Source organism: Mus caroli, unplaced genomic scaffold, assembly GCF_978045245.1.
Source record: "Mus caroli unplaced genomic scaffold, Mus_caroli_1 scaffold_1, whole genome shotgun sequence".
In the NCBI taxonomy this organism is placed as follows: Eukaryota; Metazoa; Chordata; class Mammalia; order Rodentia; family Muridae; genus Mus; species Mus caroli.
The window spans coordinates 135,684,976-135,700,514 of NW_028227256.1; the positions used below are offsets into that span (position 1 = coordinate 135,684,976).

General features: G+C 36.3%; 1 protein-coding gene across 2 annotated transcripts in view; it reads left to right on the forward strand.

The window, feature by feature from the left end:
* Positions 1–15,539, forward strand: part of Dennd1b (DENN domain containing 1B) — a 222,215-nt gene that overhangs the window by 82,651 nt on the left and 124,025 nt on the right. For both annotated transcript variants that reach the window (XM_021163138.3, XM_021163128.3), the window contains exons 4-5: positions 7,499–7,548; positions 9,382–9,501. In XM_021163138.3, coding sequence (XP_021018797.2) covers positions 7,499–7,548; positions 9,382–9,501 — 170 coding nt within the window. The remainder of the gene's footprint in view (positions 1–7,498; positions 7,549–9,381; positions 9,502–15,539) is intronic.

Below are 15,539 nucleotides of genomic sequence, written 5' to 3' on the forward strand. Positions count from 1 at the left end.
TGTTGGTTTTAGACTAGAGAAATGATGTGTGCTTGAGCAATCCTCACGCACTCTGCCATAGCTCAGGTAGCACAGCTTGCACATGAGGCCAAACAGATCCAGCTGTTTGAACCAGAGCCATTCTTTCTCTCTTAACACACACTGAATTGGAATCCCTCCTTTCCTCTACTCCAAAATCAATACTGAGTATGCAAAGGATTTACTGATCAGTTCTTGATACCCAGTCTGAAATCAAAAGAAAAGTGAACAAGACAAGGGTGGAGTTTATTTTCATTCTTTATGCAACATAGTACTCAAACTCTTAGCAAGAGTAAGGACAGAAGAGAAGGGAATAAAAATGAGATAAGTATGAAAGGAAGAAGTCAAAGTCTCCTTATTTGGAAGAGATTAGCTTCTACATAAGAGAGCAAAAGACTCCACCAGAAAATTCTTAGATCTGATGAACAATGCCAGCAAAATGGAAGGACACAAAGAAAAAATTAATAGTATATAGTATACCAATAGCAAACATGCCAAGAAAGAGCCCATGGACATGTTCCATTAGCTGTAGTTATGCCAGACAGGTAGAATACCTTGGAATATATCTGCTTCATAAAGTGAAAGGCATATGCAATTAAAACTTATCACATCTAGCTAGACTTGGTGGCACATGACTTTAATCCAGCACTCTGGAGAGAGTGGCAGGTGGAATTCAGTGTTAGATTGAGCTACACAGTAAGACCTTATCTTAAACCAAAACCAAACCAAAACAACAGCAGCAATAGCAGCAGCAGCAGCAGCAGCAACAGGAACAACGACAACAACAACAACAACAAACCCTTTAAAATAAAAGTTGAAGAACATACTAAAAATGGAAAGACCTTCCAGACTCCTGACCTGAAAAAGAGCAATTGGGTGAACACAAATATCTCAACAGAAGCAATCTAAAGATTCAATGCAAACCTCATTTTACACAGAAAATAAATCTCAAAATCATACAGTTGTACAGAAGACCCCCCCACCCCCAGTGACCCAAGCCATCATAGCAAAATGATGGTGATGGTGGGACTTCAAGTAATACCACAGAGCCATGCAACAAAAACAGTGGTACAATCAGAAAACACAGATCAATTAAATTCAATGGAATGTTCAAATGTAAATCTAAACATCTGTAGTTGCCTGAATTTTACAAAGATGCCAGAAATACAATGGTTGAAAGAGAGCCTCTTTAGCAAATGGCACTGAGAACACTGGATACTCATATGAAGAATAAAACTAAAATCTCCATTTTTGTGTCTGTCCAAAAATGAACTTCAAATGGATCAAAGATGTTAATGTAAACTCTAGATCACTGAAATTATTAGGGAAAAGGAAAGTATTTTAAGTTGTAGGTATAAAGCAGAACTTTGTTCAAAGGACTCCAGTTGGTCTGAAATTAAGGGCAGTAGCCAATAAATGGGACCTCATGAATTAGAAATCTTCTCCCCAGCAAAGGAACTTGTTAATGCAGTGGAAAGACAGTTTGTAGAATGGGAAAATATACTTATAAGCTGTACATCTGAAAGAAAATTAACATCAGAATATATAGGAAACAACTAATCAGCAAGAGGACAACTCAGTCAATAACAGCTAATGAAAGAAGTGGAGTTCACAGAAAGATGCAGTGGGCTCGTGGAAATGTTCACCTTCACTGCAATTCAAAACTCCTTTGAAATTCCATTTTACCACAGTCAGTATGGTATTCAGTAAGGAAGCAAATGACAACATACGTTGTTGAGAGTGTGGGGGTGTGGACAAAAGGGAAGCCTTTATACTGTGTTTGTGGGAATGTAATGTTGGTAGTCACTATGAAAGTCAGTATGAAGGCTTTTTAAAAGTGTGAAAATAAATCCACTATGTAAGTATTTATCCAGAGGACTCTAAGGTCACATACTGCAGAGACAATGTGTATCAGTATTTACTACAGCAATATTCACAATAGCTAAGTTATAGAACCAGCCTAGGTATGTATCAGCAGAGGACTAGATAAAGAAAACATTGTATAGATACACAATGAACTTCTTTGTCAGCCATTCAGATGAATATAGGTATGTGTAATTCAGGCTCATAGATTAGGTTCAAGGTCAATTTTGTGAATAAAGCCTATCTCAGGAAGATATTTGCATGTTTTTTTTTCTCATTTGTGGCTCCTAGGTTTTATATAGATGTATATAATATATGTATACATTGATTAAAAATGAAACTGCTGGAGAACAAAGGGGACTAACAGGAGGGAGAGGGGATAAAAATGAGGGGCAGAATGGGGTGCTATAAATTCAAGATAAACAGTATACACTTGTGTGAAAAATTAAAAAACTATAAACTCCAAACATTAAAGGTATTTTCTGATGGAATTTTTGACTAAAAGCTCTAGATCCTTATTTGTTTTATATATATTTTCATACTTTGTTTTTTCATCATTAACATATTTTCATACTTTTTAAAAGCTTCTCTAATTAAATGCATGGGAGGTATAGAATTATGCCTTCTGTTGCCAGGTACAGTACTCATCTTCTTTTGTGTGTAAGCACGTTTTTGGTTGTGAATTAGATCAATCTGAAGTGACAGGAGACTGCAGAGATGTCACTGTCTATGACTAACACACACACAGACACACACAGACACACACAGACACACACAGACACACACACAGACACACACACACACACACACATACACATCTGATCTAGTTTGCTTTCCATTGCAATTTGGGGAGGAATGGCTTTATTTTATTTTACAGCATATAGTCCTTCATAAAGGTACATCAGGGCAACAGCAGCAACCTGGAGGTGCATTGAAACAGAAACCGCTCAGGTGTGCTGTTCATTGGCTCACTTGCTTTATATAGCCCAGATCCACCTCCCTGCCCCTGGGTGGCACTATGGACAGTGGACTGATTCTTCCCTTCTCAGTCGTTAATGGAGAAAACATCCCACAGACTTGTCTACAGGCCAAGCTTATAGAGGCATTTTCTCAGTTCTGGTTCCCTTTTCCAGTTGTCCTGAGTTTATGTCAAGTTGACACAATCTTACCAGCATGGTCTCTTCTCAATATATCCACACATCTCCTCACTGACTGCATCTGCCACGTGGATGTACTGAAGTCTCATAATGATGATTTATTGCGAAGTCAATTAGAGCTAATAATCTAAACAATATTAATATAAAAACACACAGATCTGTGACTTAAGGAAGGGTTAAAGATGAGTTTTATTTCTAACTAAAATCACAAAACAATATCTGATTAGGCTTAGCCTGTTTTTTCCCCTAGTCTCTCAAGTTTTCAATAGACTCTGAGTTTAAAACATTTCATAAAGGATAGGATATTTAAACCGGCTCACTGTCATTTCCTATACCCTCTCTGGCAATAAGGTGTATCCCTGATTCAGTCACCACATGTTGTGTGCCTGTCTTCCCTTAGAAGATGGGGTGTGGAATGTGTCTGACAGTCTCGCTGGCACTTTCCTCAGATGCCCTGTCACATCTCAGTGCTCATTGTGGGTCTCTAGCTCAGTTCTCTTACTCAAAGTTCTGTGGCTGAGCTGTAGGTTATTTTATTATTGTTGTAGAGTTTATAGACCCCTCTTATAAAGTACAGTTAGATAGAATGATTGTTATTATTACATATTTACTTGAAGTTATATTCAAATATTATCTTTAGAAAACCATGCCCTTTTTTGAAAACTTTGAATTAAAATTGCCAAATAGAACTTATTTTGTTGTAAAAGTGATTTTGGGCTTTTTTTTCCATAAATTACAATTATGGATATTGAGAAATATCCTCATTTAATAGTATTTATGTTTATATTAAGAACTTTCATGCAAATTTATTATTTGATACTGTTATTGTGCAGAGCCTTACAAACATAAGTTTACTGAAATTTCCTGTGTGACAATCATTTGAAAGCTAGTGAGACGGAATTCTGGTGCTTCCAAGCATGTCTGTGGCAAGGCTCGTAGGTAACCACCTCCTTCCATAGGTAGTTCCGGAAGGGGTTGTTGGTCTAGTAAACTCTAGAAAAGTGAGTGTAGAGAAGATTTTTCCTCTGGATGCTGGGCACTGCTGCTGTGTCCTTGTGAGATGTACTGAAAGCTCATGGCTCATTCTACAAGCACATGGAAAGGACCAAAGCCAGCATGCTTAGTAGAGTAAACCAGGAGAGAAGATCCCTGGTTCCTGGAGGGAGCTGTTGAGTTAAACAGTGCCTAGATAACCTGCCTCGTCTCTCTACTGTGTGTGTGTTCAGCTGTTCGCTGTTATGTACCCTGTTGAACAGTGTTCTAGGATCAATTACAGTTTTAATTGGAGGAGCAATGATTTCCACAGGAAACCTTCAGGATTGGGCATTCTGACCCTCAGAAGAGAGCACCCAGGCACTCCATCCTGCAGGCTACCCAGTTGTGGGTATTTCTGTCCTAGCTGAGTGAAGTCTCAGAAGTGGAGGTTTGGAGGTTAACTGAAAGAGGAACTCTGTCAAATGGAGCTATGGGGAGCAGGCTAGTTATGAAATTGAATTAATGGTTTTGGTGAATGACTGGTTATGTATGGGAGAGAGGAGGGGTCTAAATGATGCCTTATTTTTGGTTTGGGTATGTTTAGAGAGGATTCTATCACTGTATATTTCAAGGGCTGTAACTCAGACAATTTCAACCTTAAACAGTGTAAATGTGAGAGGTTGAACTATTAAGAAAGTGATGTGTGAAAGTATATATGAATAATTGTAGACTTCATAAAAATGCCTAAGCTGTATGAAGTCATTTGTGTAGATCAAATTTGTTATGCAGAACAGGAAAAAGGGGAGTACAGAACTTGAGAGAGCACTACCATTTGTTCCTGAGGAAGTGGTGGGGAAGTGGAAGTAGGTTACAGAAATGGTGCCTTTCACCTTACAGCCTATACAAAGCAGATCTAGGGCTTCATCGTGGACTTTAGAATATTTAAGAAACGGTAGTTTTTTAGCTGCTGTTTCAGCTTAGACTCTGCAGGGCAGTATCCCTGGTGATCAGAGTGTCCATCTAACAGGGCGTTTTCTCTTTCACAGCAGTGGCTTCTTTATAAGGCTACAAGTGAGCTACATACTCAATAAAGAAGTTTCCATGAATTATTTCCAATCATTAATATGATAGCTAGCTGTCTTATTTTGGAACTTCTACAGAATATCCATTATTGCCCATGGTACTTTCCTCTGGATAATTTCATATTCTAGTTCATTCTTTGGCTTATTTTTGTTTTTATCTTTGACATATGTTAGCAATTATCTTTATGTGAGAATAATATATTTTTATTAAAAATATTCTGAAACTAACCTTTTTCTTGGTTAATAAAATTTCTGTAGAAATAAAAATTTTCAGTAGCACAGGAAATGTATTTCATGTTTATGGTGAGTAGTATGGCAAACCTATGAATACATATCTAGAAGTAACTCTGTGTGTGTGTGTATGTGTATGTGTATGTGTGTGTATGTGTGTGTGTGTGTGTGTGTGTAACAGAGATAATGAGAATATAAAACCTCAGTTATTTCTAATCTATGTAGAAATATCATTTTCAGTTATCAATATCATTAAAATGACTCAAGCAACAAATCCTCTCTTCAACCCCCTCCCATCCCTTATAACTTTAGTTTATATTGCACCTGTAATTAAGGAAGAAATCCAGTCTTAGGAGCAGCAGGACTTCGGCTATTGATCTGGGTGTCCCCTGCTCATACTGTCAGCAGCATAGCTGTTCTGTCACTGACAGAGCTGAGAGGATTTTTTTTTTCTATACTGTTTATACACTCCTCTATAGACCTGCTGGCTGGTTGAATTTTAAAGAGTGAGGAGGTTTAAAGACTTGTCCCCTGAGGGATGTTCCTGCCAGTTGGGAAGCGAGCTGTGGCTGTTTTGCAGAAGTGTGTTGCTTATGGAAAGAGGGGGCGTTGTGAAAGGCAACTGAGAGGAGGCTTCCTCTTTAATTTGAGCATTAAAATGGATGTGAAATATGCGGCTAATATACATATATTTAGAGGCAGACATTGACTTTGAGTGCTTTTTTATTGTTTCCGAATTATGTGCTTAATTTTGTAGGAGTTTATCTGACCATTATTTATAGGTGTAGTAAATATGGTAAATGACTTTACATTATGAGACACAGATAATGATGAAGCAACAGTCAAATGAAAACAACTATCTTCGTTTGTAATAAACTGTTTTTTAGTAATTTATTTCATGTCTAGTGACTTCTTTAATTACATTTAGCAAAATATTATCAAGAGTAAAATGACTTTTTCTAAACATGGGCCTGTGCTCCAACTTTTAATGGCACACATTCATAAGCAAGCCTGTGTACTTGCCCTGAGGCTGGAAGGCTTGTTTTCTCTTCTTACTGGTCTGTACGTGAGTTCTCTTGAAGCTTTCCTAGGTATTCCTACAATACTTTATTTTTAACTAATACTTGCAATACACACACACACTGCTTCAAGTTAAGAAAGTCGACTGGAAACATTCAAGACTGTGATTCCATAGGTTTATGTGTTTGGAGCTGTCTCATTTTACTGGGTGTTAGCTTTATTGGTAAAAGACAGTTGTAGAAGTGACAGATTTGCTAAGATATTTGCTCCTTTGCTTCTTAATAGGAATTGTCTTCAGGTTCTGCTCCTTTATAAAATCTCTACCTTTAATTTGTATGATGTCTGTAATTATAGGTGGAACTTTAGATTCAGAGTCAAATTTTAATGTCTTGCTTAGATACATCAAAATACATCTTCCGTTATTTTTCCAATTATCCGTTATTTGCATTTTGTTGTAATTTTTAATAAATATTATCTCTAAATTTTAATGAGATTACTGTTTTAATAAAACATGGATTTTTCTATTTAAATACTTAATATTTAGCTATATTATAATAGATACTTGTATTAAGTTATACATTTAAGAGGGCTATTTGAAATAAATTTACTAACAAGTGTTTTAAGATATAAATGTGTATTTTAGAATCTATACGATCTTTGAATTTTTTTAACCCTTGTGTTGTGGGACGTACAGAGTTGTCAGGCCTCTTATTCATTCTGCTGCCAACTCCATTCCCTTTTCTCTGCCTGCATTTTAATTGAAACAACATTTATATTTCTGAGCCAGAATCTGTGAAAAGTCCCTGTGGCTAGCCTGTGGTACTAGTTGCAGCAGACACAGCTTGCCCATATGGTGCAGTACTCCTTGTGAGACCCATATGGCCTTGTTGAAGGGGATCCCAGCGGGGATGCGAAGGGTGTTAATACCCTTCAGGCCAGGCCTTTCCCTCCCGGGGCTTCCGGGCATTGTCAGTGCAATCTGCCAAAGCACATACTTAATTCCTTTTTAATAATCAATTATTTCAGTCTGAGAACCTGTGCTTTTGTCTTAAAAATACTTTACCCACCCCTTGAAAATATCTCAAAAAGTTTTAACTGCATGTTTAAAAAACATTCTAAAGCATCCTCTTTATTTTGAATTTGCATTTTTAGGAAGTTCTGCAGAGCGTGCCCAAGTTCTGTTTTCCCTTCGATGTGGAAAGGTATAGTATAAGTTACTGGTTAAGATAACGTTATTCTTTGCTAGCACACATTTCAAAATGATTAAATATACATTTTAAGAAACTGGCACATATCTTTGTTTTGCTTCTATGCAAATATGGCAGGTGTGAGGTTCAGAATTAGATAATGCTTACAGTGAAATCGCCTTTCAAATTATTCTGTCCTTTTCTTCTCTACCATGGCCAGATAGGTGTTCTTAAAATAACCTGACCACAGGTTATGTTTCTTCTCCTTATATTTCAGGTATAGATTGTAAGTATTAGCAGAGAAAAGCATGTCATTGGTCTTTGATTGTGATCTTCAGAAGGTCTTTGAAACAGGGTTCATCCCACTGGAAGAGCATCTGTGAGTGCTGGGAACTTGTTAGTTGTTTCTAAGAACAGTGTCACACAACAGTGTGCTACTGAGGGCGGCTGTGGGAACTTCCCTAGTAGCTTCAACAGTTCCAGTGTGCTTATATTTTACTGCCAACACTACCTGAACTTATATGCAGCTGGAAGTTAGCATAATAGAGCTCTCTTTAGAAATAATGACATTTATGTTTTTCATGAGACTGATCAGTATTAGTTGTATTTTAAGAATGTACTGTAAAAAGTTTTTAAAAATCATCTTATGAAGACATTTTGCCAAATATTAGTAAGACTGAATTTTTAGTATATAGATTGAAAAGAGATCTGATAGTGGGTTAGTTAATACTAATAAATATAGCTGATAAAAAGTTATTCACTTACCTTATTTCTGGAGAAATTTATAGTATTACATCAATAGTGAGAATAAAATAGAGGAAGAAAAACTGCAAGAGGATATTATCAATCTTGAACACTAGAGGACATATTAATCCCTGGAGGATTTATTTGACATGTATAAAACTGGATATGCACTTGTCCTGGCCATTTATATGTAAACTTATTTAATAACTGTTGTTTTGTGACAAAAGAATTTATAGTTTTAGAATACTGGTAGTAATTTATTTAATTTCAAAATCTGTATGACTCTTTTAAAACCAAAATTTATGTTATCAATATTTTATTTTGGGGCAAAGAACATGAAGTCCTATTGTGGTTTTATGAGCCAATATCTGAAAATATGTTGATGCTTTTTAAGCAGAGGTAAATGTTTAGTTTTATATCATCCCTTATGCTGAAGTGCAGCATGTAATTTGGTTTATTCTATGCATTTTAAAATCAGATAAAACTCATATAGACCAACCACTAGTGGGCTTCTTTAGCAGGAGTTGTTTTCTTTTAGTTGGACTTTGATTATGCAGCTTATTGATAGTTCTAAAATAATGCTAAGAAGATAACAGGAGTGCTTGGCGTGAGGTCCGTTGGGTGGGAATGTCAACAGAAGAAGTGACTCGGGATGATGGTGCTCACCTTTAGAGGATGCACCAGCATGGTTTGCTATACAGGCAGTCAAAAATCAGGAAAAGAGGAATAATTAGACAAGAGAAGGGCTGCTGGTGAGTGTAGAGACTGGATCTGCTGATTCTTCTCCAGAGTGAGTAACCATGGCTGCAACCTCATGATAGATTTTATGGGTAACTTACTCTTCTGAAAATTAGGATGAATTTTGACTTCCACGTGGGGCATTTGTGTTGGTGTGCTCTCCCATAAGCTGTTAGAAGTCTTGTAATGCTTGACTCATGACTCATGAGTTGGTTTATAGATTCATGACCCTTCTAGTTGCAGAACAACATTCCAGCTTTTATTACCCAGTATTAGAAAGGTGAAGCCAGTGACAAGTAAGTCTTCTCTTTTTATCCTCAAGGAAACCAGCACAGATCTAATACCATGATATTGTTATGTCTTAAGGGTGTCTCAGAATCAAGTTGGACAGCACTTTACCTTCGTCCTGACAGACATGGAAAGTAAGCAGCGATTTGGGTTCTGCAGGCTCGCATCTGGAGGCAGAATTTGTTTATGTATTCTTAGGTGAGTAATTATAATCAAAACATGGCTACAAAGTGGATTGTGTCTTTGTCCAGCTATATCATGCTTGAGATCTCAAAAAATAAAAACAAAGCAACTTTTCATAATTAAAAAAAATTTTTCTTTACTTGTTCAGTCTAAATCCAAGGAAGAGTAGAAATAGCCTCCCATCTGTTCCACATACAAAGTAAATTGTTTTCCAGTAACGTAATAGAATTTTTCTTAAAAGAAAAAATAAAGGATTAGTTATTGTGATTTATTTCTGAAAATAAAATATTAACATGGGAGTTGTGATATGTGTAATAGGATAACACTTAGTAAAGTTGACATGCTTTTTACTGTCATTGATACACATGCAACCTTTGTGAATCAATTGTGGTTTTAAGGCAAAGATTGCAAACTTGTAGTTGGGAAGAAGTTAGAGAATATTGTTAGGCCACTGGGTGTTTTAAAATGCTTAAAAGATGTTGTTAACCTTATACATTTTAGGAAGTTTTATGTAAAATTTATATTCCTAATTTCTTTAGAGAAAGGAAGGGATATCTGTTCATTGTAAATCTTTCCTATCCCAGTGAAGATGATAAGCTGGAAATAGAAGGGGTTTTAGGAGTGTGATGATCTTGCTAGATTTTATGGTGGCAGTTGAAATAAAAGGCATTTAAACTTAGTTCCTGTAAGATGTCATGGTAAACAAAGAATCCAGATGTAGCCTATAAAAAGTACAATTTTTTATTACTATAATATAGTTACTGCCAATTCTAGATTCAATAGATGATAACACTCAACTTATAGTTTAACATCTTATGAGGAAAGCATTGTTTATTAGTCACTTTTGTATTGCTGTGATACAACCAAACGACTTATAGAAGGAAGGGTTGTATTTTGGACTTACGGTTTCAGAGAAAGAAGTAAGTCATTATCATCATGGTAGGGAAATATGGCAGCAGGCAGCATGCATCAGGCATGATGAGAGGAACAGCTGAGAGCCCATATTCTAAACCGGAATATGGAAATCAGAGAGCCAACTTCAACGGTGCCAATGTTTTTTAACTCTCAAAGCCCACTGCTTGTGACATACTTTGTTCAGCAAGGCCATATCTCCTAAGACTACCAAGACAGCCACCAACTGGAGACTAGTATTCAGAAGTATTCAAATGCCTGAACTATGGGGGGCATCTCATTCAAACAGCACATCCTGGAATACAACGAGTGGCTTCTCTGTTCATTTGCTATTGAGCTGCCTTTGTCAGTCAGTGAGAGCCCTGTATGCTAGTGCATGCCTATAATAGTAGCACTTGGAAACTGATGTAGGAGGATTGCAAATTTGAGGTTGACTCTCTGCTATATAGTGAGACCTGGGACTTAATAAAAACACTCCAAACAAATGTCAGAGTGGAATAATCCACTGTTCCCTATTGTTTTTGATAACTCACCAGAGAATAAGTTATCAACATTATTTGTTTAGATTTGACTCTGCCTTCAGTAGTTTACCCAATTACCTTCAAATTGAATTTCAGATGCTATTTATAATTAAAGAGTTTGAACTGCTTTCTTTTTTTAACACAAAATATTTTGAATATGTTGAAACTATAAATAAGCCTAAATACTGAATACTCAACATAGTTTAAATACGTTTCTACTAGTTTTTAAACATAGGAAAGCTACTGTTATTTTAAAACATGTAAAACACAATATCCTACTTGTTAAATAAATGAGAAAAATGTGTAGTGTCTATATTTGTAAGCCAGTTGTCATTAATTTGTAGAAGTTGTTATGTTGTCTCAAACTTGTACATTTTGGAGAGCAGCTGAATATTTGGACTCCTGAGTTAGAAATAGTTTTACCTGCAAAAATTTGATTATATTATATAAATATAAGAAGTGAAAATTGAAATTATACGTCAGTAAGATAGTATTATAGTATGCATCATTGATTATTTGTTTTTTATTCAAGTAATCTTTTATATTTATTCTCTTGGTTGTCTGACAGTGATTCTGGTGGCTAAGGAGTAGGATGTTTCACACGGTGAACAGCTAATTTATAATTTATAATTATTCAACAGTAAATAAGAAATGTAATGATTGTGACAACTTATTTAGAATGTTGCTGTGATTAAATGATTAAGTGAATGTATTTAAGTTTTATTCAGATTTATCTTTTCAAAAATAATTTTGAAGTCTAGCATGAGAAGAATTATAGTGGTTTGGTGCTAGCTTGGCCACTCTGAGGGGTGGTACTTGACCACCCATGAAATCATTGAAAAGATTGATAAAGCTTTAAATACTCTAGGAGTTTACTGTTCACTTTTAAAATTTGTATTACAGTAATGAAAGCTTTTTTGTATCTGACAGGAAACCCTGAAACCTTAGAGACTGGTGTGCTTGATCCTACAGTGATGGTCATTATATTGTATTGTATGTAACAGAAGGACATTTTTAGTAAATTCATGTAATAAGTTGGTAGGAGTAGATAGAGAAGCACTTAGGTGGGTGGGGCTCGCTAGCAACTTTATAGTAAACATCTATTATGTTGACAGAACAATTGACCAAGCTGCCAAAGAACTCACCCACAGAGAAAATGTAAGCAGCTGGTTTTACTGAGGGCAGGAGAAATGATGAGCATGTTAAGGAGGGCAGACTTGCCCAGCGTGGTAGGGCTTTCCTGTGATTCTAGCAGTGAGGAACTGGAAGCAGGGGCACTGACAGTTTAGGTCCAGCATTGATTACATAGTGAGACCCCGTGTTGCAGTGCCACTCCCTGAGGCACAAGTTAAGTAGTTTTAATCACTGTGAGGAGACATGGATGCTGTCTTATATACTCTTTGTAAGATGATTAAGTGGCATAGTCCTGTGAAAGGAAACTTGATAATACCAGAGTTTTGATCTCTTTCGTTTCTTGTTTCTGTAGTTTTAGCTCTTGAACTCTTCCAGAGTCTGTAAAAATGTATTAGCTGTGTTGATGGTAACAAGCTTTAAAGACACAGAAACTTTATTAGTGTCACTTAAGCTTAGCACAAAGGGCATGCTATACTAAAATATTATATATAATTTATAAACCAATTTAAATAATAAAAGAATTTAGATTTTTTTTGTGTGTGTCTAAGAGCTCTTTCTAGCAGAAAGTTCCTTCTGTAGGTCCAGGTAGTTCTGCTATCCCTAGCATCTACCTACTTTACCCCTGGCCTCCAAGGGACTCTTCATAGAAGAGGTGTTTGAAGAATAACTAAATGAAAAGATGGAGAAAAGGAGAGTTACATATGTGAAAAAAACCATAAGCAAATATATCGCAGCTTAAGAGAATAGTTTATAATATGATTTAAAATGATAAAAAATTCAAAACAATAGTCATAGCGCTCTAAGTTGTTGTTATTTAACAGGTTATGTGTTTCCATATAAAAGTTTATTTGTTTTATGAAGTAATTCATAAAAATAACTATATTAGTATATAATTGTAAATACTTGTAAAAATGTCTCAGAGAGTATGTCCTCAGTTTTTGAACTTTACTTTATCATTAGTTTGCTTTACCATTTCTACATTGCAGCACCCCTGCCCCCCAATTTTCTAGTCAATTGCAGCTTGATTAGGCAGGAATGTGATGCCTTCTTATCATCAAGTTCTGGAGAGAAACCAAGAGTATTGACAATATCCTGTGATATTTGTGTGTGTGTGTGGGGGGTGTCTCTGGGACTTGGTTAGCCAATATCTCACACATAGGCAAAAGGCTAACCCATTATTAGTCCTGTTGTTTTGTTTTATTTTGCTTATTTATTTTTTGCTAGTTTTAATGTGTTGTCTAGTTGGGGTTTTGTCCCATTATTGAGTAACTACATTTATAAGCATTTGTATGTTTCAGGACACCTCTGCAGTAATTAGTTTCTATCTGACTGTTTGAAAAGGCCTTTAGTGTTGCTCACCCCTCCTCAGCTGCTGTCCTGCTTCCTATTCCGTTTAATTATTCCTGTTTCCCTTTCTGTATCACTGTATCTCTAGTCTTTTCCCCATACTATTCTCCTGATTTTTATGGCTATGCCAAGTAAAATATGCACATCTAAAGTTTTAATGCTGCTATTCACATATGGGAGAAAACATGAGATTTTTATCTTTCTAGGTCTTGGTTACTTTAGTCGGAATGCTTGTTCCCAGTCCTTCCATTTACCTGTGAATCTCATGTATTGGGAATTGCTGTGCACACTGCCTGAAGAGAAAGTAGCCATCTGCCTCAGCCACGTGTAAACCCTGCAAGCTACTAATGACTGTCTTGGTGTGAATGCCATGAGAGTAACTTCTTACTTTGTGATGATTGGATTTAAGGCTTGCTCCACTAGATGGAACCCAAACCTAGCACTATTAGCATGCCCAAGAACCAGTGGCTAGGTCAGTCCTAATGACCTAAGAGAGAACGTACTATACTTATTCTGCTAAACGAACGTAGCATTACCATGACTCTTGATTATTGACTTCTGTACCCACAGACTAGTGCATCTCCTAGCCTTTATCAGAGAAGCATTTTCATTCAGTAGGTGGAAATTAAAATGGGGATCCATAAGTGATTAACAGGTAGAGAATAAGAGATTGTAGGACTGTGTGTATCACATTTCCTGCCACCCTAAGGCTCAAGGATCATCATAGAAGAGGGGCTAAAAAATTTTAAGAGCCAGAAATGGCGATGACTACAAGGAAACAATGTTGTCAAGGCACAACAAGGAAGAATGCCCATAAGAATTCATAATGATTTTGACAGTTTGCACATGATGAGTGCAAAGCCAAGCCAGATAAAAATCCCAGCATGGAATAGGGAGGTAGGTAAGAAGTGCCACCCTAGGTCAGGGAACTATTGGTCATTTATAGCTTTTGGAGAGGGAAATTTGGTTTTCTTTAAGAGTATGGTAGGTAGACTGACCATTCTCTCCAAGGCAGACCCTGCCCTAAACAATATTTACACAACACATACTGGAGTAAATAGATTGATTGAATGAATGCAAGGAACAAAGAAGGAAAGAAAGAAAGAGACCACAAAGTTGGGTGGGTATGGGTGTGAGGGTGGATATGGAAAGAGTTGGAGTGAGGGAGGGATAGATGTGATCAAAACAAAATGATGAAATTCTCAAAGAATTAATGAAATATTATTAAAATTGTTAAATAGAAAGAGCATATGAATTGGTTATCCAGTACTATATGGTCAGCCTGAAAACACACACATATATATGAGTAACAATATCTAGACTGATGAGTTGTTCAGGAATATAACAGATTAGTGCATCTCCTAGCCTTTTTCAGATAGAGAAGCCTTTTCATTTAGTAGGTGTAAATTACCTGTGTACCTGTGTAACAACATTTAATGAAAAGGGAGGCCATGGAGTTTTACAAAGATCAAAGAGGTGTACATGGAAGAGTTGGAGGGAGGAAAGGGAAGGAGACAGGGGAAACAATGTAATTATACTATAGTTCAAAAAAAATAAAGAAAATATTGTAAGGTTATAAAAGTTGTTTCATGTAGAATTTTACTGATCTAAAATTCTAAGATGCCATCATTGTATAGATGATCAAGTATACAAGAACTTTAGCCCCATTATGTTAGAAATTAGTAGGACTGTATCCAGATCATCTTTGGTCAGGTAGATATATATGGTGTATTTTCAGGATGCAAGTTATCTAACTAGTGTTGCAGTGGGCACGACAGGCATACACTGGTCAGGGCAGTGCTGTAGAATTAAGGGCAGAGACAGGACAATTGTGTTCTGTGCCACTGAAATTTAAGATGAGGATGTGAGTGACCTTGGACAGAAAAGAACTGATGGGCTGACTGTGAGTTAAGAATCCAGATTTAGTGTTTTTCTCTGATTTCCATGTAAAATGGAAAAGTGTTTTCTTGGTTGAAAATGTGTTACACATTTCTAAAACTTATTACCTTGAATCAAGGTACCTTGTACACTGAAAATATAGTAGGAAAAGTTTGGGATAACACAAACATTATATACACGTATAACATACATTATATGCACATTTAAAGCTCAGAGTCAATAGTAATGTTTGTTGAAAGA